The 12,402-nt window shown below is 23.2% G+C and overlaps 1 protein-coding gene and 1 long non-coding RNA gene across 2 annotated transcripts in view; one reads left to right on the forward strand and one right to left on the reverse strand.

The window, feature by feature from the left end:
• Window positions 1-12,402, reverse strand: part of LOC127276712 (uncharacterized) — a 152,258-nt gene that overhangs the window by 107,609 nt on the left and 32,247 nt on the right. The window lies entirely within an intron of this gene.
• LOC127276701 (vasopressin V1a receptor-like) lies at window positions 4,870-11,788 on the forward strand. Its single transcript, XM_051297311.1, has 6 exons — window positions 4,870-5,506; window positions 7,062-7,269; window positions 8,688-8,782; window positions 9,360-9,658; window positions 10,543-10,689; window positions 11,498-11,788. Exons 1-6 carry the CDS (start codon window positions 5,250-5,252, stop codon window positions 11,623-11,625), a joined length of 1,134 nt encoding a protein of 377 aa, XP_051153268.1. The 5' UTR covers window positions 4,870-5,249; the 3' UTR covers window positions 11,626-11,788.

The raw sequence follows: 12,402 nt of genomic DNA on the forward strand, positions 1-12,402 counted from the left end.
TCCCCTCCCCTACATGCCCCTCTCGTTGTAGAAAGAGAATAAGAGAATATGCAAACCTTTAAAGATATAAACTTCATGAAAAAAAAAAATTTTTTTATTATTTAATACTTGTTTTTCATTACTTTTTTTTCTTACTCTCAAGGGAAGTTTTTTCTTTTCCATCTGACCGTTGACAAGATATATATATATATATATATATATATATATATATATATATATATATATATATATATATAGTTCATCCAAAGTCGTCACGGGAGAGAGATATATAAGGAAGAAGAAGAAGGAGAAAAAAAGGTGCGAAACAGGCCCTCCTCAATCCTCATAAGACGCACGCAAGGAACATAGTAATTTACTTTATGAATCTCTTCCCCTGTATGCCCGCAGGATCATCGCTTTTTCTTCCTATTTTATATATATATATATGTATTATATATTGTGCCACAGACTAGTCGTATTCGACCTCGTAACGCCCAACGATTACGACAATGACAAATGTCTTCAGCAGTGCAGCCAAGGCATGAGACAGGGGCATAAAGATATTGCACCGTGAGGTAGGACGAACTAATGTGACATAGATATAAGATGACTTATGAGGCAAAAGGAAAGTTTCAATTGCCCTGGAAAAAATATTGAACACCACTCTTTCTAAAACAATCTTTTTTTTCTCCTTTTAAATAAGATGAAAATATTCCAATTCACATTCCTAAGAAATAACCCACTGAAATATTCTCAAGGAATATCCCATTGAAATATTCCATAGAAACATTGGAAATAATTGTCAAGAATATTCTATTCATATTTCTAAATATTCCTTTCACATTTCTAAGGAATATTTCATTGACACATTTATATTTACATACCTGAAATATTCCATAGAATCATTGGAAATAGCAAAGAAATATTCCATTCATATTCCAGAAATATTAAAATCACAAAATTTTGGAATATTTCAGGAATATAACATTGAAATATAGTAACATTCCATTGGAATGTTGTGGAATTATTTCCTTGGAATATTTTTAAAATATTCCTTTCTAATAAATAGTTTAAAAATAATGTAATATTCCAACAGATATTCCAACAAAAATCCCACATAATTCCAATGGAATATTCCTAAAAATTGCCCATAGAAACGTTTCAAAGGTCGGATAATTAATATTCCTTGAATATATATATGGAATATTTCTCTAAGATATTTTCAATTTTCCCTACAAATATTCCGGAAATGTGAACATGAAATATTGTAAAGAAATAGTTCTAATGATTCCAAGGAATAATCCAGGAATGTGAATGGAACAATACTTTGAAATTTTATATTCATTATAGAAATTACATTTATATATATAAAAAAAATAGAAAGGGAGAAAAAATTAAATCCAGAATCAAAGACATTTTTCGCTTTTCGAACTAATAAAATCTCATTAACGTTCACTATTCTTCTTGATAATTAATAGGGTACTGCTGCTGTTTCTACGAAGTGGATCTCAGAAATTATTTCCTTCATTCGAGCGCAAATTATTATCAATCGTTTAAATTTAATCTTGATTAAATTTCAACTTTCAATTTTATCACGAAATATATATTTTTTATATATATATTTTTTTTTTGTATGTGTGTGTGTATGTGTGTATTTGTGTGAGAAGACTGTACTTCAAAGACTTGAGTTGACCTGTACAGGTCACTACGCTTCTCTAATTGGATTACTTAGCAATTCAAAGTTCCCAAGAAAATATAATAGGCAAGCGGTTTTGTTGGACGAGTCAAGCCAAGAACGTTATGACGATTATCAATACCACGTTATTTCGAGGACTTCGATATATTTTTTTTTTTTTTGCAATCTCCATTATTCAAAAGTCCTTGATATAAATAAGCAAAATATATATAAAGAATAAATGGAATCAATTTGTAAATAATGCGCAAAAAGATTTTTCTAAATATCTATATTACCTATAATAATAATCCCTGTCTTTCCCCCACTCCTAAGCAGGGAATATTCCCTTCTTGGAATATTTAATAAAATTATTATTTGCATTCATAAAAAAACACTAATCTATAAGAAGGAATATTCCGCTCATATTTCTAGAATATTCCATTCAAATATAGGTAATATTCCATCCATATTCCAGGAATATTAAAGTGTCCGAATTCAGGAACTTTCCATTGGATTATTGTAGGAATATTTCATTGGAATTATTTCCATAAAATATTGTGGGAATATTCAAATGGAATATTAAGCAAATATTCCATTGGAACATTCCAAACATTGGTCATTTTAATATTCCTAGAATATGAAAGGAATATTCATGGAATATAAAAGGAATATTTCTGTAAAAGAAATCTATGATATTAAATCTATGATATTTGGAATATTACAAGGAAATATTCCCATTCCTATTCTTTTTGAATATTCCAAGGAATATTCCCAATATTAATAATGGAATATTTTCTAAATAAAAAATTTCGTCTGGGATATTTTTTATTTCTTTTTTTTTCAATTTTCCAAGGTAGAGTAAATGTTATACTTTTTTTTTAAGTCTAGATTAAACAACAAAAAAAAGCACGCTTCTCGTCAATTGCATCTGTAACGAAGTTAATATATATTCTTTTAAATCTCATATATATATATATATATATATATATATAATATGAGACATTCATTATGTATTCACGATAATCGAAACCGTTTCCGCGTAAAATTAAAACGTCAATTACTGAGCTTGACAGCAATTATTTCTAAGAATGAACGATATATCGTTAAATTGAGAAAATTTTCAATTAACAACTTTCATATTTCAATAAAATCAATTGACTATTTATATATAATTTATAATTACCGTAATTTCTCTATATTATCATAGCTTTAGAATTTAATTTAAATATATGTATTTAAAAAAAAAGTATTTCTATTTTTAACACAGAAAATTAAAAGGTATTAAAATAAGCTGCAACGCTTATTATTTTAATCCAATTTTGCTTATTTTAATCCATTTTGGTATTAAAATAAGCAAACTGGGATTTAAATAATAAGCATTGCAGCTTATTTTAATGCCTTTTAATTTTCTGTGAAAGTAATAAAATTTTATGTAAACTTTTAATTTTATTTTAAATATAGAACTGTTAATTTGAAAAAAAAAAATTAATTCCAATAGCATGGAACATTTTTAAAAAAATTTTCATGGAATATATTTCTGAAAAAATTTTCTTTTAAATATTTAAAAATATTTTATTGGAGTCATTAAAGATCATTTAGAATACATTTTTTTAAATATCAAAGAAATAATCGAATATTGCAAATAAAATAATAATTAATAATAAAAAAAAGAAAATTGTAAGAGGAAAAATCTTCTCTTACAAAAATATATATATGAAAACGTAATAATTCTAATTAGAAAACTTTTATTAGTTTGAAAATCATTCTCGAAAAAAAACTTATTTAATCTCACAATTTACAATCTAGAAATCCAATAGAATTAATTAAATTACCTTCAATTGAAAATTATAGTAACGAACTCTTCTAAATTATTCAAATTTGATTTTTCATTTATTCTCCTTTATGTACATGCAGAATAAATCACAAAATATTATTTTATATAAAAAAATATATATATATATATCCACAATTATGAAAGAAACATATCTTGATTTTTTATTTAAATCTCATCGAGAACAATTTTTCATTTAATGTGTTTTCCAATTTTAAAATGTTATTTAATTTTTAAAATTAAATTTTAAGTAGACTCGCAAAATTATCGCGTGAAAAATTTATCATCAAAATCAATAAATCTTATCTAAAATAATGTAAATAATATTGTATTAAAAAAAACTTCAATTAACTTAATATCAATTTCTTTAATATAGCTTTCATTAGAAAAAAGTTCAATAAACTCTAATTTAATCCAGTTTGCTTGGATATAAAATAAGTAATGGATAATATGAGGATGGAATATTCATTAGCAATATTATCAATATCCCAATGTATAATATTACAGGAATGTGAATGGAATATTTCAGTGCTTTTTGGAATATTTCACAAGAATAATCTCGCAATATTTCTGCAATATGAATTTAATATTCCTTTGGTATTTATCCAATGTAATAAGAAAATATTCCAAGAATATGAATGGAATATTCATAATGAATATTACCTATGTTCCAATGTAATATTAAAGGAATGTGAATGGAATATATCTGCAAAATAACTGGAATGTACCAATGAAATATTACAGGAATGTCAATGGAATATATCGATGATTTTGGAATATTCTTACAAATATTTTTGTAATATTCTTTTTTGTAAATTCCCTAATTTTCCAATGAAATATATCAAGAATGTGAATAGAATATTCCCAAGAAATATTCCAGAAATGTTAATGGAATATTTTATGTTATTGAAAATTACTTGGACAAAAATATTAATGGATGTTTTTTTTCTAACTTTTTGCATCTAATTTTAAATATTTTCGAAAACGTGAATTTGATTGATGAATATACGTGTATTGTTTTAATGAAATTTTCGGTGTACCATATTAAAATCAAAACTGAGAATTTTCCGTCTCACTTATATAGAGCAACGAAAACCATTATAATGTAAAACCATTATAAATTATCTCCCACCTTATAACCTATAGTTTATTACTCTTGCTAGGTATATATATATAGAAAATGCATCTATGTATGTTAGTTATTAATTAATATTTCGGATATGATTATTAATGAGACGTCATATTGTCGTGTCAAGTTTCCCTTCTTCTACCGCTTCTTTATTGAACTCCCTCTCCTTCTCCCTCACTCTCCTTTAATATACTTTACTTTATAAATACGTTTTTCTATATTTTTTTTTTATTTTTTCTTTTTTTTTTCTCTTTTATATATACGTCGTGTCGGTCTTTTCATTCATCCTTGACGCTTTGACACCCGGACGTCAGAACTGCAATCCGCTCTCAAACGTGTTAGCAACATCGTTCCTCAAACAACATTTATTTATCGTTTCGAATCATCCGTCAAATTTTTACACGTACACTCTCTCCTCTCTCTCTCTCTCAATTTCCTGAATGAAAAACACGACAATCGAATTTTACGCGAGAGCTTCAGGAAAAATCGGTAATGGATATACATATATATATAAATAAAGAGTGAACAGTGATGATGTGAATTTAAAATAAAAAAAAAAAAAAAAAGAGTATCAAAAAAGTGAAAAAAGAGTTTATATGATAAACTGACAAATGTGAAAATTGATAAGAGCAATTATGGAGAATGGGACTTTAATAAATGATACGAGGGACGAGGAGCTAGCAAAATGGGAAATTGGCATTTTGGCATGTTTATTCGTTATAATTATTATTGGCAATTCCCTCGTTTTATTCTCAATTTATTTAAAAAGACATTATGGACAAAGAAAAAAATTAACAAGAATGCATTTTTTTATTATGAATTTAAGTGTCGCTGATTTACTCACTGCTATTCTTAATGTATTTCCACAAATGGTGTGGAAAATCACTTTCAGGTAAATGTGAAAATTTACAACAAAAATTAAATTTTCAATTTTTACATTTTTTTTGAAAATTTTTATATTATATTCATTTATATTTATTTTCTATTTATTTATAATTTATTTATTCTAATCATTCATTATTATCTATTTTTATTCTTTTAAAGTGATATAGAAAAATTTATTTCTTTACTTTATTATTTATTCAATACAATATTTAATATATTTTAAAAAATATATTTTTCACATTATTTATTTATATATATATATATATATATATGAGTGACGCAAAAAAATTTAATATTTATAAAATTTTTCATTTCAAATATGAATCGTTAATGTTAATAAAATAAAATATGATTAATATTTTAATTACAATGTAATCAGAATAAAAAAAATATCAGCTCTCGAATTGTAAAATAAATTTTAATTAAACAGCATAATTAAAAATAATAATTATAACAATATCAATTGTGAGAAAAACGTAAAATATATATAATTTACGACATGCAAGAAAATGAAATAATTATCAATAAATGAATTAACAAAATAATATACAATAATGAAAATTCATTATATTTTGCAAAAAAAAATTAATTAAATAAATATTATCATCAAACATATTTTTCTGTCAGTTTTATGAAAAGAAATATATATATGTATATATAATAAATAATGGACTTATAATAATTCAGTATATAATAGTTGATAATTTCTTTCGTTATTCGTTATATAAACAATAATATAATTTCAAGTTCAATATAATAGTCGCAGTGAATGAAAAATGATAACGTGGGAAATATTTGTGACATTATGCACTTTAGAATTGTTTTGTTTGACAATTTTTTTTTTTTTTTTTTTTTTTTAAATGAAATTAGAGACGAGAAAGCGGAAGCTTTTCGAATCCAATAACAAAAATATTAGAAAAATTTGAAATTCAAAACATTATTATCTCTTGAAAATGAATTCAATTTAATGCGAGTAAATGCAACTACATTTCAATCTCTTTAAAACACTTTCAAATTCACTGCGCTCTATTATTATAGTAGAGGTACTTCAATTTCAATTATTATTATTTCAATCACTTTAAAAGTCTTTAAAAAAAATTTATTGTAACACCTTATTGCTAGGAGTATTTTTTATATATTTTTTTGAAATATTCCATTTTATATTCCAAGGAATATTCCACTCACATTCCATAGAAAACACTAACACTACTAAAATATTCCATTCACATTTCAAGGAATATACAATTAATATTCCAAAGAATATTTAATTTACATTCCCAAAAGATTCCATTTATATTCCAAGGAATATTTATTTAAATTCCAAAAATATTCCACTTAAATTACTGGATTATGTTTAAAAAGAATATTCCGTGCTATTGGAGTTAAAAAATTGTAATTTTATTTTACTTCTACAGTGGAACCTTTGTTACTGAGACACTCCCCGAATACCATATGCGTCTCAATAACTCAGGTTCTACTGCATTAGTAGAAATTTTTTTTTTCTCAATTTAAAAATGAAAAAATACAAGATTTGGAAAAAGTTAATCCAGCAAGTGTCATAGATTTCAGGGAGGACCGATCCTCTGCAAATTAATAAAATTTGGTCAACCAATTGGTCCATATTTAAGTTCCTACATACTAACAGCGACAGCTATAGACAGATATCATGCCATCTGTTTTCCCTTCAGTTATTGTCGTACTACGTCAAGAAGATCAAGGATTATGGTCTACAGTGCTTGGATAATTGCTCTCATACTATGCACACCACAAGTTAGTATTAACTTATAATACCTTTTTTTTCTCTCTCTATTCTTTCAATTATATATCTACGTCAAAAAATATCATATATACTGTAATTTAATCTCTTGACAACTTGTTTTCTATTCATTTTATAATGTGCACATCTATTATTGTCCAAAATCCTTCATTAAGCATTCAAACGTATTTGCTATTTCCTCGACATTTTCTTTTTTGTCGGCATTAAGAAGACGAAAAAAAAAATTGTAAATATTTTTTGCTCAGAGTTAAATAAAAATTTATTTGTGTCAAGTACAATTTTTTTGTTGTTGGTTTAAATAAAAATTTATATGCGTGCTAAATAAAATTTTACAACTGAGAAACAACAAAATTTTTTTGATACAAATAAATCTTTTTTAAAATCTACTTGGCCTAATATGAATTTATTTTAATTCCTATCGACCTAATTCTTATTAAGCCTATTATTTATACAATCTAATTGTTATTTAATTATTTATTTCAATTTTATTTGACCAAATTTGTATTTAATATAATTCGTATTAGGCCTAATTGTTATTAAACCTATTATTTATACAAACTAATTCTTATTTAACCTAAGCTTTAACTGGCTGAAAAAAATTAAAGCAGATTCAAATTTGACAAAATATGAATATTAGGAAATAAATATTAGGCGACATAAGAATTAAATTAAGACAATATTAATCCACATAATTATTAGGTTAGATACAAATTAGGCCAAATAATAATTAGAATTTATAAATAATAGACTTGGGCCTAATAAGAATTAGAATAAGTTATTATTAAGCGAAGATAAAAATAAATAATTAAATAAGAATTAGTTTACATAAATAATAGGCTTAATTGAAATTAGGCCAAATAATAATTAGAATTTATAAATAATAGACTTAGGCCTAATAAGAATTAGAATAAGTTAATATTAAGCCAAGATTAAAATAAATAATTAAATAAGAATTAGTTTACATAAATAATAGGCTTAATTGAAATTAGGCCAAATAATAATTAGAATTTATAAATAATAAACTTAGGCCTAATAAGAATTAGAATAAGTTAATATTAAGCCAAGATTGAAATAAATAATTAAATAAGAATTAGTTTATATAAATAATAGGCTTAATTGAAATTAGGCTAAATAAGAATTAGAATGAATCAAAATGTCGGATCCAATATGGCGGACATTTTTTAAAATTCGTCAGATTCACTTAAAATTTGTTAGTCGGGGATTTTCGGGGTCGCTGATTACGAATATGATAGCAGATTTTCAAAATTCAAAATGTCGAATCCAATATGGCGGAAATTTTTTTTAAAAATCTATCGGATTGACTTGAAAATTGGTACTTAGAGGTTTTTTGGGATCCCTAATTACAAAATATGATTCTAAATTTTCAAACTATTTCTTTAACCTTTTACAGATTTTTATATTTTCATATCAATTAATTTCACCAGGAGTTTGGGATTGTTGGGCTACATTTACAGTGCCTTATGGACAAGAAGCCTATGTCACATGGTCAGTCATAAAATTTAAAATTATTCAAAAATTAATTAATTTTTTTACAAATATGACAAAAAAAAATTCGTTTCAACTAAATATGAATTATTTGTAGAGAATCTAACGGAAAATCTCTTCTCAAAGAAAAAATATTTAAATAAAAATTTTTGAAAATTATAATCATTCAGTACGTTAAGATACAAACAAATATTTATCTCTTTCTCTCTTTTTTTCAATCTCGTAAAAATCTGTGTGTGGGGAAAAACGTTTTTCTCCCATGTTAGAAAAAATACAATTTCCATTAAAATTATTTTTATTTCATTATTTCCTTACGTATAGAGAAAAAATCTTTTCTGCATATATTTTAACGTGAGTTTTCATTTGATTATTTTTCGCAAAAAAAATTCTTTTTTTTCTTTTTTGATATTCCTTTTACTCAACGAAGGGATTCAAGTAATTTTCTCTCTCGCTCTCTCTTTGCACGTTATATATATATTTCTACACACTAGGATATGATATAATAAACCATCGTTCCATTTCCGTTTCTATATATATATATATATATATATATATATATTTTCTGTTTCACAAACAGGTACAGCATTTCTGTTTTTCTACTTCCATTCACTGTTTTAGTCTATACATATACAGGAATTTGCATTGGAGTTTGGAAAAACAGTGGAGTATCGGACCCATTAGAAATTGGATATAAAAAAAATTCGAATATTATTAAAAAAAAACAAAGTCCATTAATAACAAAAGCGAGGGTAAATACGATGAAGCAAACAATAGTTGTTGTTACTCTATATTTTTTAACTTGGAGTCCATTTATTGGCTGTGAACTATGGATGGCTTGGGATCCAGTAAGAGCCTCAAATTCTTCCATTTTCGATGGTAAACAATATTTTGAGTAAAAATTCGTTTAAAAAGAAATTATTGAGAAAAATTATTAAAAGAAAAATTCTAACCATTTATTTATTACAATTATTAATAAATAATAAATTTTTTATTCTTTTATTGTTATTTAATTATATTTATATCTGTTGTATTTTTTTGAATATGAATTTTTTTTTAACAAATTTGAAATATATTGACATTGTATACAATAACTGATTAAGTCAATAATAATGATTATAAATGATAAACTAGAATTACTGTTGAAAGAAATAAATCTTTACTTATAGAGATGCATTAGCATTTATGTAAATCAATAACAATTGGTTGAATTATTAATTATTATTATGTCTCCATAAGTCAATTTTTATAACAACAGAGCATACAAAAGTTACAATTTTTTTTTAATTTCTTTTTTTTTACGAAAAAAAATTCTATTTCAAAAGAGAATAAAAAATGAAAAATGTCTCATAAACAAGTGATTATATCTTTTTTTTTTTTAATTTCTTACAATTGAAAAGTTGAAACATTACTGCTTATCAAGTGTTTTAATATTAATATTCATTATTATTAATTATTAATTTATAATCGTCGATTCAATAATATAAGTTTATTGAATTAAAAATCTTTAAACAAAAAAAAAAGATTTCTTTTTAAACGATTTTTTTTTATTTTTCAAAATTTTTAAAAAACCAAAAGATCAAATAATTGCAATTTTTGGAACAATAATTGGAAAATAAATTCAGAAGAAAGAAAATAAAAAATACCTAACCAACAATTAAAAGTAGACATAAAATTAAAATTTTCCCAAAAAAAATTATTTTTCAACTTTATATCCGAAGTAAGAAGAAAATATAAAAAAAATTTCGTTTTTTTTTTGACAGGTCCATTATTTACTGTTCTTTCACTATTAAGCTGTCTGACGAGTTGTGTAAATCCATGGATATACATAGCATTTAATTCTGAACTGCGAATCCTCTTATTAAATTTTCTACGGAAAATAACAAGACATAAATATTCACCAACGTCAGGTATAATTGAAATCAATTTAAAAAAATATGTTAACTTTTTTTATTTAATATTCCAGTTTACCTTCAAAATCAATATATATGATTTTATGTAAAAAGAAATGAAAATTAAAAAAAACATTTCCCAATAAATTTTCCCCGGCTGAAAATATTTTTATTTTTATATTTTAAAAAATTTTGTTTAGATATAATTTTTTTATGCATATTAAAATTCTCCTTTATACAAAATGGAAGTACAAATTAAAAATATACTACAATATGTGAATGTAATAAATTAATAATACAATTATGCAAAAAAAACTTTTATTACAATCATTGCCTTATTAATGTAAATTAATTAAAAGACACACTTAATTGGCCTACTTCTCTCATTGAAAATGAGAAACAAAACTTTTGAATTCAATAAAATTATCTTTGATATTAAATAATATTAAACAAATTATTTAATTGGAATATAAATCAAAGAATTTAAGAATGAAGTTATGTAACTAATTAAAAAAGTTTTATATTATATTATTTTATAATTAGTTATTTTATAATTGATTTATAATTAGTTGTATAATTCCTGAATAATTTAAATAATTATTAAATTCTTGAAATTAGTTATTAATTAATAAAAAAATTTAATTAAATCCAAAAATTTTTATCTTTAATTAATTTCTTTTTTTAAAATTCTATTTAAAAATTAATTAATTAATAATTTAATAATACACAATTATACATTATTGATTAATTAATTGACTAAAATTTTATATTTCACGTATATTTAATAAATAATAAGAGGATAATTTTAATGATAAATTATTTTCAGATGATAATTCAAAAATTGGACATTCAAATGAACCCTCAACAACGTCCTCATTGATCTCAAAAGTATCAACGTGTCCAACTACGGTAAAGCCAATTTACACGGAAGTAAGGGAACGAAATATTTCATAATTTTATTTTTAAATATATGTGAAAAATAGTCAACAAAAATAGTTTTACTTAGAAATAATGAGTTTATAATTTATTTAATTATTTATAAACAAAAAATAGAGATATGACGAAATTGAATATTTATTAATTTTTTAATAAATAAATTGAAATTGAATATAAATAACTTAATTTATTTTCATTTAGGTATACTGCCCCTCGAATTTATTATTTTAAATTTATCTTCAATTTTTTAACAATTTTTTCATAAAAGAAAAAAAGGAAAGTAAAACATAAATGAAAAATATAAAATATATTTATTTGATTATAAAATATAATATATATATATTTAAATTAAAAATTTATTTTATTTATTTAATTAATACTATACTACTGGACAATTTATTTATTAAAATAAATAAAATAAATTCAAAATATTTAAATATATAAAAAATATATTTTATATTAATATTAATATTTATTTATTATCATAATCAATTCTATTTTTTAAAAAAAATTAGTCTGCTTTAGGGAAACAATGAATTATTCTCTTATATTATTATCATTATGATTATTCGTATATATTAAAAAAACATTTGAATACAAAAGCCTTTGAAGATCATTTCTCTATAAACTAACAAAACTTGGTCACTTTGCCATTTATGTTTTTTTTTTCATTTTTTTTTCTTCTTTAGTTTGCCCCGTTTTACATTCCTTTACAGTTCTACTCATTAGTATTTCTATCGAATGTACCTCTATTATATTCCATCGTTTGTATTATCCATTTTTATCCCGATATCC

The sequence above is a fragment of the Leptopilina boulardi genome, unplaced genomic scaffold, assembly GCF_019393585.1.
Source record: "Leptopilina boulardi isolate dan_hultmark-lab unplaced genomic scaffold, ZJU_Lbou_2.1 LbouV2_151, whole genome shotgun sequence".
Classification (NCBI taxonomy): domain Eukaryota; kingdom Metazoa; phylum Arthropoda; class Insecta; order Hymenoptera; family Figitidae; genus Leptopilina; species Leptopilina boulardi.

Coding starts and splice junctions, on each gene's coding strand:
- LOC127276701 (XM_051297311.1), top strand. CDS start 5,250: ATGGAGAATGGGACTTTAATAAATGATACGAGGGACGAGGAGCTAGCA. Junction 8,783..9,359: donor CAAGAAGCCTATGTCACATG/GTCAGTCATAAA, acceptor TTTCACAAACAG/GTACAGCATTTCTGTTTTTC. Junction 9,659..10,542: donor AAATTCTTCCATTTTCGATG/GTAAACAATATT, acceptor TTTTTTTGACAG/GTCCATTATTTACTGTTCTT.